This window comes from Micromys minutus, assembly GCF_963924665.1.
Source record: "Micromys minutus genome assembly, chromosome: 1".
Classification (NCBI taxonomy): domain Eukaryota; kingdom Metazoa; phylum Chordata; class Mammalia; order Rodentia; family Muridae; genus Micromys; species Micromys minutus.
Window position 1 is genome coordinate 243,543,935 of NC_137969.1, and position 15,160 is coordinate 243,559,094.

Below are 15,160 nucleotides of genomic sequence, written 5' to 3' on the forward strand. Positions count from 1 at the left end.
TCTTTAGCGAATGTTACAGGCTCCTCATGTTGTGCTGACCCCCAACTATAGAATTATTTTCACCACTAACTCACATCTGTAATTTTCTACTGTTATTCATTCTAGTGTATGTAAATACCCGTGTTTTCTGATTGTCTTAGGCGACTCCTGTGGGAGTCATTTGTCCCCAAAGGAGGTGTCACCCATAGGTTTATACTTTTTTTAGCTCCTTTTTATAATTTGGATGTTTAACTGGGTGGGGTCTTAGCCTGAGGCTACTCCCGTGCCCCACTTGGCATCAGGCTTTTATTTAAACTCTTTCTGTCTAGATTTGTCTGTACTACACTTACAGGTGCTCCATTTTCTTCTCAAATTGCACTTTTTAAATATTTTCTTGCTCAGCTTGCTCCTTTTCATTATAATCTGCAAAAGCCTGACCATTAATAACCACACAACAGAGTCAATGTTAGGCTGTTTTGAAATCTGTGCCAACACCATGAATTCGAAACTCTTCAATTTAACCTCAGACAGACTTTTTTGAACAAGAGCAGAAAGCAGCCACCTGTTACTATTCTTCTCCTCTGACCCCACTGTCCTTGGCTGTCACAATCCACATTGCTCTCAGCAGCACTGCCTCCATGCTCCTCGTACTATGACACATTAAGCTCCACTTAGAGCATTTAACTGCTTTTCTAGTTCAAAGTCTCAAAATCCACATTCTGCCAACAAACAGAATGGTCAGACCTGTGACAGCAATATTCCCCTCCCCACAGCCAACTTTTGTCTTAGTCAGTGTTTTATGGCTGTGAAGAGCCACCACGACCACAGCAACTCTTATAAAAGAAAGCATTTAAATGGGCCTGGCTTAGTGTTTCAGAGGTTTAGCCCATTGTCATCATGACAGGGAGTATGGTGGTTGGCAGAGAGATATGGTGCTGGAGAAGTAGCTAAGAATTCTGAATCCACGGGCAGCAGGAAAAAGAGAGCCACCAGGCTTGGAATGGTCTTTTAAAACCTCAAAGTCCCACCTCTAGTGACTACTTCCTCTAATAAGGCCACACCTCCTAATCTTTTCAAAACAGCACTACTCTGAGGTAACTAAGTATTCAAATCTATGAGTTTAAGGAGACCATTCTCATTCAAACCACCACAAAGAGACATTGAAACTTGTAACAAAAATTTTAATCCTATCTACTATATCAAACTGAACCCTAATCTTGATTTAGGAGTTAATTCTTTTTAAATATGGAAAAGTGGAAAACTTTAAAAATCCCATATGGGGAGTTATTCTAACATTCAAGTTTTAATAATAATAATAATAATAATAATAATAATAATAATAATAATAATAATAATAATAAAGCTCAGTGGTCAATAGTGTGCTCTTACAGAAGACTCAAGTTTGCTTCCAGCATCCCTGTCTGGTGGCTTACAAATGCCTAAACTTCAGCTCCAGGAGATCTTACTCTCTCTGGCCTCTGTAAGTACTGCCCGTACGTGTACAAATCCACACAGAGACACATAATTAAAAACAAAAAGTCATTAAATACGAGATACAATAAATACAATAAAAGATTTTATAGCAATAAAAAGTACTAATGCTTGCTACAGCAGCAACAGATCTTGAGAACATTATGCTAAGTCAAAGAAGCCCAGTCATCATAGATCACATACTATATGAATTCATATGAAATTATATGACCTTATATGCAATTTCTGACTTTATATATATGAAACATGTACATTTACAGAAGCAGAAGGGTTAGCAAGAGTCCAGTGCTGTGAGAAGGAGGAATGAAGGACTGCAGGTGGGTCCAAGGCTTCCTTTTAGATGGATGATTAAATACTGGAGATGTTCACACAGCTCTGGATATAACCATGGTGCTGAGGGCTGGGCACACAAACGTGTGCCTGTGGTCCCAGCTACTTCAGGGGCTGAGGTGGCAGGGTGACTTGAGCTTAGGTGGCATCCTATCTCATCTACATAAATCATGTTCCCACTTCTAGGAGTAATGTAAATAAGGCAATAGAAAAGCTGCCTGAAGAAAGATGCCAAGTTAGACCCAACAATAAATATCACTTGAAATAGTATATAACCATAAAAGTAATGTAAGATTTAATACAAACTGAAAATGAGGCAGACAGAAGATGCGTTACTGTTTTGAGGACAAAGGTATTACAACAATGTGCAAACATGGACGGAAGTGGCTACTCCTCTCTGGTTACTAGACTTTTCTGGAATGATGTAAAACACAGGTCCAGGCAGCCAGATGTCAGGCTCAAAATCAGTGGTGCTAGAGTAGAGGCTATCAGTCCTTCTCTGGACATTCTGTAAGAAGTGTTCACATGCTGGCCTGTGCTCCAACTGGGCTGAAGTGATGGGAATAAGAGCAAGGACATGGCCTCTTGATGGCCTCACCTTCAAAGGCCATGAGTGCGGTGGCTTGTGTCCTCATCTCAAACTCTGCCTCTCTCAGCAGCAGTGCCGAGCTTAAATTCAAGACACACACTGACCTTAATCTAATCCACTCTGGGCCTGTCACTCAGCTGTGCCACTCAAGTTCCCTTGCATGGCAGACACATAACGTCAAGTCGTGACCTGTGCTCTCTGAGCTGCTCCTTGAGAAGGAATCTGGGGTGAACTCTGTAAGACTTGGGGACCTGGTGTCTCTTCTTGGAACTTTAGCACTAAACTGGCCCATATGCAGTTACAAATGCCTGGCAGTTTAGCTTTAGCTTCTTTTCCAAAATTGGGTGTGAAGAAATAAACTGTCAGCAGAGGGTAGAGTTGCACCCTGGCCTGGCCCCTGCTCTAGAATGCCACCACCAGCTGGCCAGGCAGGATATGCGAAGCCCAAAGACAAGATGACTTCATGTGCCAAAAGCAGGGCTCGGGTTCTGACAGCAAGGGTGAGGTCATCTTTCTCCATGTCCCTGGACCACCAGCAGTCCTTTCAGGGCAGAAAGGCTTATTTGCTGTTAGCATGCTGCCTCTATCTGAATAGAAACTGTCAGTCACCCTGCATCACAGTTAACACTACCTGATCTGATTTGTCTGATCAAATTATTTTGCACATATAATGCTTGCTATATTTCATTGTCTTTCAGAAAACAAACTAAAAGAGAACATCATCAGCCCGTGTCTCTATGAGCCTAACTTAACAACGACAACTCTAAACATTTAGCACACAGTTCTCATGGACTCATCTCCCTTGACTGTGCCTCCACATCTGGAACAGGAAGAATGAGCCAGGACAGCATCCTGCCTGCTGCCTGCTGCCTGCTCTACAACCAACCTCTGTAGAGGATAGATCTCTAGGCTTTTGAAATCAGACAACTCAGCTCCCGCTAGTTCTGTGATGAAAATAGAAAGCTGAAGCACAAGAAATAAATGACCAGCCCAAAGTCCATCTGGGTGTGAAGAACACTGCAGAAGCTAGAAACAGGAAAAGTAGGTTTCAGTACACACAGGGCAATTCCATGACCCTGAAAGGACACTTTATAAACTTGTCTCTACATTCCTAATAAGACAATGTACTTGTAATATTTCAGATTTTCATCTGAAACTTTAAAGGCTGTAATGAGCACTAAGCTAATATTTGACGTATGCTAACATTGTACTGGGAAGTACATGGACTGGCTGCTCATCATGATAAGAACATTCCAGTTACTGCGGCTATTTATAGTTGAGGCTCCTGACCACAGGCTGAGTGACATGACTTCAAGTCTCACAACTAAGTGGCATCTGCAACAGATTCCAGCACCAACTCACTTCACTGTCCTGCTCTGCTGCCTCTCAGCCTTAAGCTGCAGATGCAGGGACCGTGGACCAGCCCTTCTGAAGGGTCAGTCACTGCCCTTGTGCACAGCAACTAAAGAACAAACTTAAGAGCCAATGGTCATGAATAAAATGCCAGCAAATCCTGGCAGACAGCAGCTTCCTCATCTCAGCATGGCAGGAGGGCAGGGGCAGCTACTGTACACTGTGTGCCTCTGCCCAGTGACCAGCAAGGCAAAAGCATATCAGATTTTCTTCCCAGGAGGGAGCGAAGGCAAGCCTCTATTTGTCCCAGACTTGCTGGGGCTTTTACTCCTTTCAAAGTTTTTATTTTCACTCTAGCATAATTCTTAAAAAGTTCAAAACCAAGTCGGCTGAGATCAAAAGTTTGAAAACAAATAAGGTCTATGAGCCCCTGAACTTCCACTAGGCCCAACTTCCCAGTTTCTAGACTGGCCAACATCCGATGTCTTGAGTTCCTATCACAGCAGAAACAGATGTTCGGCTCGTTCAAACTCTCTCTTGCTGAAGTCTGGGCAGCTCCATGAAGGAAACACATATTGAAAAGTCAGAGCCAGAAAGCTATGTAGAAAGGCTGAGATTTCTTTGTAGGCTGCAGAAGGAGCTTGTCTGTGGTACTGAGAGCCGAGATTCACAGTTCAGTACCTATGGGCTGCATTCCACAGGGATGGTGTGTGGATGGTGAGAAGGTATAGTCCAATGTGACCATGCAGTGGCCTAGAGACTTAACTAGGTGTCAGGAAAGAGTTGATTTCTAATATAGCTCCAACCAACTTGCTGGGTATCCTGGGGTCTTAATTTTCTTTTCAAAATTTATCTCCAATGATCACTATAGCCCTCCTATGATCACAGAGGAAAGGAGGCGTATTTTGAATTCCATGATTATGTAAATTTCCTTGAGGTTCAGCTGAAGAACTCAGCAGTAACTGGGGAGTTAGGAATAAATACAACAGGCTGTGGATCCCATCTGACACCTCCTGTATCCCTGCAGACACATGTCTCTGTCACAGAGAAGGGCAGCTCCAAAGTGGACAACTAAATGGTAAGTTGAGAAATAAAGATCTCTGAGCGAGCTGAGATGTGGCCAGAAGCAAAGCTCAGCCAGGATGAACTAAGTGTGCTGGCCATGTGCTGGCCATGGCAGGCAGGTGGGGGGAGGAGACAGATTCCAAAGTCAGCCTGCATAATCATGTCCCTGACGATCAGTATAGCAGCTCTGAATGACTCCTCACAGGGCCTTCTGATGGAACCACATACCGGCCAGATAGCAAACACTATGTCCTATAGCCAGGGCTCAGTAAGGCCAGGTCACATGATTCTCCACAGTTGCCATCCACTCTTCAGTTTCTGCAATTCCCATTCTGCCTTCCCTGTCAAAGGCAATTCTGACTCTCCTGAAACCCACCAGCACACTCTAAAACGATTCACTTCCCATCTGCACATATAAAACCAAACAACAAAAACAACAACCAAACTACAAGAGCTAGCCAGGCGAAGGCGTCCTCTTCCTCCTCTAATCATTATGCAAAGCCAAGGCCTAAAAATTTCAAGGAAAGTATACCTTCTGTTGTACTCAAGTCTTACAAGAATGGTTATCATTTCAAACACTCCCACAGGTCGGTTAAGATCATGGTTTTGGCTAGCGCCTGGGAAACTGCTACAGAACAAACTTCGGAGTTGCTGTTATTACAAATCACTGACGCCAAGAATCTAATGTTTCTAGATTTAGACTAGGTGTCTTTACACACAGGATCTTATACACACAGACGTCTTACATGAACTTCCTGAGATACGACTATATTTATGAGCTTTATACAGAAGGGAAAAAAGAAAACACTAAGACTGAGCTGAGAATGAACTCTGTAAAGAGCAGGCTGGAAAGACAGAGATCCTTCTGAACAAGTAAGATGCCCATCCATCCCTGACCCCATCCCTGACCTCATCCCTGACCCCATCTCTTCCCTTTTCCCTAGCCCCATCTCTGACCCCATCCCTGAGCTCACCCCTGGCCCCATCTCTGACCCCATCCCTGACCTCACCCCTGGCCCCATACCTGGCCTCAATTCTGACTCCATCCCTGGCCTCAATTCTGACCCCATCCCTGACCTCATCCCTGACCCCATCCCTGACCTCACCCCTGGCCCCATCCCTGACCCCATCCCTGACTTCATCCCTGACCCCATACCTGGCCTCAATTCTGACCCCATCCCTGACCTCACCCCTGGCCCCATCCCTGACCCCATCCCTGACCTCACCCCTGGCCCCATCTCTGACCCCATCCCTGACTTCATCCCTGACCTCATCCCTGGCCTCAATTCTGACCCCATCCCTGACCTCACCCCTGACCCCATCCCTGGCCTCAATTCTGACACCATCCCTGGCCTCAATTCTGACCCTATCCAGCCTCAAGCCAACTCTGCTCACTTAGTCTCTGCTTCTATGATATTCTTGTCAGTTACCCTGACATAGACCAAACACTTGACTGCTAGGTCCTCTGCAGACAGCCTTAGGAGACACACGACCTACTCAAACAGACTAGTTAAACCCCAGCAGACCTCTGCCATGCTGCCAAGGCAAAGCTACATAAAGCCTGGGTAAACACCTGCTGGTGTGAAGATCATGCAAAGATGCATGAATCTTAACCCAGGAGAACAAGAGTGGTAAAGGTGTGAACAGCACATACAGCCGTATCTGCACAAATACACTCACCGCTTGTTTTCATGAATACCACACCTATGACCACTTTCTCTATATCACTCAGGAATGCAGGCAGAGCTTGCGCCCAGAGGCAGATAATAAGTCAAAGGCTTTCTTTCTAGTGGTAGGCTACAACTCCCACAATCTGATGTGGGCACATGGAGGGGGGCTGCTGATATCAGTTGGAATGAGCATCTTACTTACCCTTTCTATCTCCTGGAGGTACAGGAGAGCAATGTCCCCAGCTTTCTCATAGCAGGTGATGACATCCTGCTCCCGGTCCACATGGAGGTTACTGGTAGAGGATGAAACAGGCAGTTTCTCTAAACAGAGTCCTAAGAGGAAAGCAAATACACTGAAATTAAACAACCTGATTTTCATGAGACTTAATTCTAAACATTGATCTACAGGGCCACAAAATGCTCTGCTTTGTAAGAGGGTATGGGCAAAGTGGATCCTCCACTCCGTCCTCCTTTTACTGAGACAGTGCCTTGCTGTGTAATACTGGCTGATCTGGAACTCCTTCAGTACACCAAGGATCCACTTGCCTCTCTCTCTCTGCTTCTCAATGAAAGCCATGGGATACCACACACCCTGACTGTCCTCTCTTTTAAAGACAAAATAAAATATCAAAATGAAGTTCCAGAAGGAATGCTTAAAGCTGTAGAAGAAAGGGGCCACTAACAACACATGCAGTCTGTTTTTCCTTGGTATTAAGCTTGAACTTGAGAGGGCCCTCTACCATGAGCTTCTTCAGTCCCGAAGAACATGGTGGTCAATTTTATATATCAGCATGACCAGACAATGGGGAGCAAGAACATTGGGACAAACATTTTGGGTGTGTCTGTAAAGTTTTTCTGGATAAGACTTATACTTGGGCTCCTAAGCTGAGTAAGCAGGTTGCCTTCCCTAAGTGGGCAAGCCTCATCCAATCAGCTGGGGGAGAGAAAAGCATGGTCTTTCTCTGCCTGACTGGCTTCTCATGCTTGGGGCCAGCCAGCTGTCTGACTGAGACCCATGCCTCCGGAGCTTCAGGTGCCCTGGACTCTCGACAGTAAGTAGCCAGCAGCTCCCTTGAGGGTTCTAGCAGTTAGGTAAAGGTCTTACTGCCAACTGACCCTGTCCCAGAATGGCACCAGTGAATACAAAGACCCTCATCCAACTACACGCAAAGCTTTTCAACAATTTTAAAAAAATAAGCAAGTCTGTCAACTCTACTCTAGATCTGACACAGTTAAAAGCTTGACCCCCAGTGTAGTGCTACAGGGAAGATGTGGAATTTTTAAGAGGTGGCAGCTAGTGGGAAGTCTTTAGGTCACTGGGGCATGCCTTGGAATAAGTTTTCAATGCTCTGAGGAAGCATTAGCTCAAGTCTAGGGAAATCTTATTACATTAGGACCAACACTTGGGCCTACAAACATAGGAGTAATTAGAACACATGGCTCATTTTTCAGTTTTGGATCAAGAGAAAACCCAGAACACTGAAGGCATTTTTCTCACAGATGGGGCAAATTCTTTCTATGGTAGAGTTCAGGGCTGGGATGTGCGAAAGCACAAAAGGACAAAAAAATAATATGAGGATGAACACACACTTCTTGACCCCTGTGCTGACCGACCTTCAGCCCCAGAGAAATCAGACTCAGTCTCTGCCCACCAAAGGCAGAGGGACAGACACAGGGGGGACAGAGTAGCAGATTTTCACTATAGGATTTCACTATAGGATTTCCTCAAGTACCCTATGATATGATATACATCTCAGCTCATTTAGAAGTCTGAGTCTGGAATTGGAAGGGACCATAAAGATCAATTCTCTTTTACAGTTAAGAAGTGGAGATCTGTCATGATAAAGAAAGTGATTTGCCCCAATCAGACAGTTAATGGGTCTCTAATCTTCTGCCTGGCATCTATCACTATGACATACATTCATACATACATGTTAGGTACTAATATTCAAAGTGAACTCTACTCCACAGAGGGAAGTAGACACACTAAGCATCAGGGAAAAAAAAATCTGAAACCTCATACGTAGCTTCTTGCAAAAGGGTGTTATCAAGTTGCTTTCAGCAAAGTGTAAATGACCTGAGGCCATAGATAGCCACAGGAGAGCACACAAAGAGAAGAGCCATCTTTATTCATAAGGAGTCAGCAGTCAGCATCGTGCCCTGCTTTGTCACCACAGTAGCTCAGCCAGAGCTTCTGTTAGGTTTTAGAAATCTTATTGGAGGGCTGGAAGGTGGCTCAGTAATAAAGAGCACTGGCTGTTCTTCCAGAGGACCCAGGCTCAGTTCCCATCAACCACAAAGCAGCTCATGACCATCCGTAACCCCAGTCGTGGGTTATATGGTATCATCTGTGGGCACTGCATAAACATACACGCAGACAAAATACCCATACACATGAAAGAAAATAAGCAAATCTAAAAACAAAGCCTTACTGAAGGAAAGTTGGAGTATGATAAACTACATCCTCAGTACTTCATGATGACAGGGCTGGCTTGTGGTCCTGTTGCTTCATTAATAGTAAGGCTACAGCTGTGTTCAGGCTTACTCTTTAAGTTATACAAGAATTGTGACTAACGTGTGGCATCATGTATCTACCATTGCTTACCTCTCTGTGTACTGAATAGTTTGCTTGATTGCTTAGTTTGGCTATTGGAAAAATATAAACACGCCTATGCAGGATATTTTTTGAGGCATCAGTTTTAATTTAATTTAGTAACTGCCAAGATCTGCAACTTCTGGATCACATGCAAGACTGCTGAAGTCACAGCCTTGGAAGAAACAGCCCCACACTGCTTCTTGCCTTTTGACTAATATTAAGGGCTGGCTGTTTCCAAGGCAGCACTCTGAGCCTGCAGGGCTGTGTGAGCTCCTGCTGCTCTTCCCATGCCCAGCAGTGCTGTTGATGGCTGAATCAGCCAGCCAGGCAGGTGTGCACTTCCCTGTGTGTCAGGGACTTTCTGACACCCATTTGCCACTTGTATGCCTTATACAAAGTGGCGCCTGGTTAAATTTTGAGCTCTTTTTCAACTGAGGTATTTAGGAGATATTTGGGGTATTTCAGTGTTGAGTTTTAAGTATTTTCTGTATGTTTCAAATAGAAGCTCTTTATAACAAATATTTGTATTGTGAATACTTTTTCAAAATCTATGATACCTGTAAAGTGTGTCTGCAGATGTGTGTCTGTGTAGATGAGTAAGTATGTGTCAAGGCAGGCAGAGTTCAAAATCAGGTGTCTTTTTCTATCTCTCACATCACTTTTTGAGACAGAGTCCTCACTGGACCTGGAGCTTGCCAATTTGGCTAAACTGGCAGGTCAGCAAGCCCCAGGGACCTCCTATCTCAGGCTCTTTAGTGTCGGCATTGTAAGCACTTGCCAGGCTCTGTATTTGGGTCCGGATGCTTGCTGGGCCAGTGCTTTACCAGTCAAGACACTCCCCAGTCCTCCAAGCGATCACTTCTCTCTTTATTGGTACCTTTCGTGGAACATTTTAACTTTAATACATTCTAATTTTCTCTTTTACGGATTAGACTTTAGATATTGTAACTCATTGGTAAACACAAAATCACCTGGTTTTCTCCTATATTGTCTTCTAAGTTTCAATACCTTTGCATTTTACTGCAACACTTATGATCTATTTGACATAATACTTGAGAGATCTGTAACTAGGTTTTTAACGTTTATTTTTCTGAATATGGCTACTCAGTATCTTAGCAATCTTTATTAAAGACTATCCTTTTTCTGCTGAGCTGCCTTTGCTCCTTTGTCAAAACTTAGTCGATTCAGTTGAATGAATCTTTTAGCCTTGTTCTGTTCTATTAATGTACCTACCATTCTGTTCTTTTGCCAATATTATGCTGTCTTGATCACTATTTACCATTCTGATATCACTAGTGAGGCAGAATATATATACATGGAGTAAAACCTGCTTATTTTATGTATTCAATTTTTAAAAGTAAATGTACAGATTTGCATAAGTATCATCACGATTCAAGTTTAGAATATTTTCATCATTCTCAAATGCTTTCTGCTCAGATGAGGTCAGTTCCCAGTGCTGCCCTTCATCAGCTTTAGAGCATCACTCTACTATCAGAGCTCAGGCCTTCTGGACGCTGTGTAAACGAGCTGACATGTGTGGCCTACTGAACTCTCCGCAGGCGTGCTTCCGGTTTGTCCAGGTCACAGCAGTACTGTTTCTCTTCTTTCCACGGCTCTGATAGGCTGCATTTTCTATCCAACTGACAACTATAGACAGTGGCTTGTTTTCACTCTGGCTACTATGAACAATGTAGCTATAAATATTCATGAACAGTTTTCATGTGGAGAAATATTTTTAATATTCTCTAGCAGATACCCAGGGGTGGAATTGTTAAATCACATGACAAGTTCCTTTTTAACTTTTTAATTTGGAACTGTTTTTCTAAGCTAGCTTCACCTTTTTGCACCTGCCCAGCTGTGTGGGTGCTATCTCCACAGAGCTCCCTCTGTCACCGACTCTTAAACAGCAGCTGAGGAGGACAGGAAAGAGCATTTGACAGTGTTTAGTAATATTTCCATCACCACCGACTCCAGCCATGCGTCTGCTCATATAAGTATTTATTATCTGCACATGGTCTTTAGTCTCCTAGAATCTTTTCCCCACTTACACAGTGGCCAATTTTCTTACTGACTTGAGACTTTTGTGTATTCTAGATATAAGTGCTCATATTTGTGTAGTCTATGACTCCTTTCTTCCTCTTTCTCCTTCTGTTTCTTTTTGTTTGGTTGGTTTGGTGTGTTTGGTTTTACATTTTTTAAATAGCAGAAACAAACTTTTGATGAAAACGAATGTTTTCTTTAACCGGCTGAGCTGGGTTAACAAAGCTTTATCACACATGCTCCTCTAGACTTGGGAAGCAAGACTGTGTTCACACTCTATCCTTCTTACATACGCTGCAAGGTGCAGCCTGAACTATCCTCTTTGCAAACAGACCTCCAGCCTCCCAATTCCACACAACTGAAGGTCTTCCTGCCGGATGAAGTGCGCTTTCCTAGAGAATCCAATGGGCAGCAATGGTGTGCCTCTGGACTGTCTTCTGTTACTGACAGCTGTGGATGCTCACAACAATGCCTTGTGAACACATCACACTCAAGGCTGGGAGAACTGAAGGCTGCCTGCAGGACTCTGGTGGGAGAGGACAAATCCAGTTCAAGCCTACTCTTTCCTGAGCTCTTCCTTCCATGTCTTTTCCCTATACTGATTTTAGGCTGTGACTGTCTGTGTAATAAACAGTGAGCATTAGCTGTTTTTCTGAGGTGTGGGCATTTTCCCCTGCTGATGTCCTGAAGACAGTCTTAGGGAGCACAGACATGCAGTAGAGAACATAGTTGAATTTTTCTAACCTGTCACAACTTATGTGTTCTGTGGTTAGGTGGGACGCCATCCTTGTTAGCACACGGTCACCCAGCTTCTCTCTAGAACCTATGGATCTGTCTTCCTGCTCTTGCCTTGACCGAGACAGGGTTACTGTGTCGCAGCATAACTGTATAGCTGCACACTTCTCTGTGACGTTTTATCAACTTTCATTTCATGTATTTCAAAGCTCTGCAACTGGGTATATAAGTTCTGAGTTCTTATTAGGATTAATGGGTTGACTTCCTTGCTCCAACACCACCTATGAAGATTTTGTGTGTGTGTGTGTGTGTGTGTGTGTGTGTGTGTGTGTGTGTGTATCACTGTTTTATTTTTTCCTTAAATTACTATATTAAATATCCTCTGTATTTACATTTCAAATGTTATCCCCTACCCCCTCCTATCCCTTCTCCTCCTCCACTTGTTCCCATGAAGGTGCTCCCTCTCCCACTCACCCCTCCACCTCAGTGCCTCAGCATTCCCCTACACTGGGAAAATGCTCCTTCACTAGACCAAAAGCCTCTCCTCCCATTGATGTCAGACAATGCTGTCCTCTGCTGCATACGCAACTGGAGCCATGGGTCTCTCCATGTGTGCTCATTGGTTGGTGTTTTAGTCCATGGAGGTTGTGAAGGGTTTGGTTGGTAGATAATGTTGCTCTTCCCATACACATGCAGATTTTGATCCAGCTCCTCCACTTCTCACATGGTTAGTGTTACCACTTCAGGTTTCTCATCCCTCTTCCTCTCAATCTACTCTACCAGCATAATGAAAATACTTCATGTAGTCAACATTCAGACCTTCCTTATTTTCCATTCTAATGATCTTTCGGTGATTATTTGGAACATTTACATTTAGTCAAACATGGTGACACACACCTATGATCTCCAGTACTCTGGAAGCTGATGATCATTCATTTGAAGCCAGCCTGGGTTACACAGTGAAATTCTATTTTTAAAAACAACAACGACAAAACCTAACAAACAAACAAACCCCTACAATGACACTTACTGAAACTGTATTTGTCATACATGACTGTGTTTTCTTCCTTTTTTCTGCCTTCTGTTTGGCTAGTGTTTATTTCTCTTACTTACTAACATACTAGCAGAAATGCTGTTTGTTGTTTTGGGTAGTTATTTTTAAGTGGTCAGTTACATTTTAAAGAAATGTGTTCTTCTATTTTCAGTGATACAGTCCGGCTCTCTGTGCTAAGCATTCATCTGTGTTGATTCGTACTTCCTTCAAGGGTCTTTTTCTTCTGCCCACAGTGATCCCTTTAAGATACTTGATGGTAAGTCCTACGACTACTGGTCTCTTAACTGCATTATGCCTGGGACATGCTGTATCCACACTGTTGGAGATACTTCACTAGAACAGGAATTCAAGGTTGGCAGTTTGCTTTTTCCTCGAAGTCTTCCTCTAAAGATGTTGCTTCACTGAAATCTTCCCCGTTTCCCACTCTTCTGTCTGTTCACTTGTGTGGGGCTCTTATTCCGGCTGTCTCATGACTTTATCACTGGCTGTGAACAGTTTGTATTATAAAGTACTTGAGCTTCACTAAGAATCCTGGAAACGGGTGTTTATAGTTTTGTAAAAACTAAAAAGTGGCCATTATTTCTTTTTAAAATGTTTATGTTAGCTGCAGAGATGGTTTAGTGGATAAAGTACTTGCTACCATCTGGAGTTCAGATGCCCAGAGCAGAAAAAAGACACATGTGGTGTAATCCCAGCACTCTCCAGAGCGGCGGAGAGCAGAGACAGGAGAATCCCCAAAGGCTTGCTGGCTAGCTCACCATATATGCAGTGGAAAAATCAAGAGACCCAGCCTCAAACAAGGGGGTGGACAAGAACCAACATCCAATGTTGTTCTCAAACTTCTACATGTGCCCTATAGTAAGCACATGCCTGCACATACACACATGACAACATATAGGTTACTTATACACAAAGATAAAAACAAAATTTTTATGTTCCCAATTTCCTTCCCTAGATTTTTTTTTAATTACAAATGTATCAAGTCACCTAGAATTACCATATGGTTTAGGTACATTCTAGTTTGACCTCTTTGCTGTAAAAAAAGCACCATGACCAAAAACAACCTAGGAGAGTAAAGGGTTTATTTGACCTATGCCCCCATGCCACAATGGATCATCAAGGGGAGTAAGGGCAAGAACTTAAGGAGAAACTTGAAGTAAAATTATGGAGGAGTGCTGCTGGTTTGTTTGCTCTTTCTCATACAGCCCAGGCCCACCAGCAGGGAAACAGTGGGCTGGGCTGGGCGGGGCCACATCAATTAACAATCAGGACAACCCCTCATAAACATGCCCACAGGCCAATCTGGTCTGAGTAATCTCTCAATTGTCCCTTCTTAGGTGACTGTGGGCTATGTCAAATTCATAGTTAATGCTAAGTAAGACAAGAACTATATCTTCTTTCTACTTAAAAAAAATTCTCTCTTTAACTTTAGATAATTTCTATTGCCTTGTCTTCAAATTCACTAATATTCTCTTTTGCAATATCTACTTTGCATAAATCACATCCACTATATTTATCTCAAATTTGATCAATTTCACTTGGAAGAATTTGAAGAGTCTATTTTTATCTTTCATGTCTCTGTTGAACTTTTTAAAGACAAAGACTATGGTCCTAACACTTAATTTAATGTTCCATGAATTCTAGACTTTAGTATTTATTTATATCATCAAGTTATTAGTATTATTATCATCATATTAGTATTTATTTAAAGTCCAAATCATCAAATAGTCTCTTCATGTATGAACTCTGCTATGATATCTTAACATTTTTTAAAGACAACATGTGATTTGAAAAAAAAAATATATACCCCTCATTTATCACAATAGCTCCAGAACTACTCAAAAGCAAGTGCTTGGTTGCAGTTCCTAATGTTCTTTAAACATTCACTAGAACAAAGTTTAAAACCACCAGGGGAAAAAAGACTCTTTCATAGTCTGCTCTCTTCTCGGATAAGAAGCAACCAGACAGCATTAGAGCTGAAACCAGGAGTTTAATACAAGGAAAACTAATCCTCCAGAGTACGTCAAAAGAACAGCAACAACAAATGGCTCCCCTGGCTGACACTGCGTTCCTGCGGTCGGGACTCTGATGCCATGGCTACGACCGAGGTAGTCATTCTCAGTCACACCAAGACCGCTGAGTCAAAGCAATACTGAGTCTGCTCAATACAACTTGATTACACTTGTATTTTACTGGGATCTAAAAGGCTAAAGCCAGTGTTCTGGGTCTACAGTCCACACTCATGTATGGCTAGTGAG

At 43.0% G+C, this 15,160-nt stretch overlaps 1 protein-coding gene across 5 annotated transcripts in view; it reads right to left on the bottom strand.

Annotated features, from left to right (window-relative positions):
• TTC7B (tetratricopeptide repeat domain 7B) overlaps nt 1-15,160 on the bottom strand; it is a 200,357-nt gene that overhangs the window by 138,806 nt on the left and 46,391 nt on the right. For all 5 annotated transcript variants that reach the window (XM_080915923.1, XM_080915922.1, XM_080915921.1 and 2 more), the window contains one exon: nt 6,680-6,810. In XM_080915923.1, the coding sequence (XP_080772049.1) occupies nt 6,680-6,810 (131 nt within the window). The remainder of the gene's footprint in view (nt 1-6,679; nt 6,811-15,160) is intronic.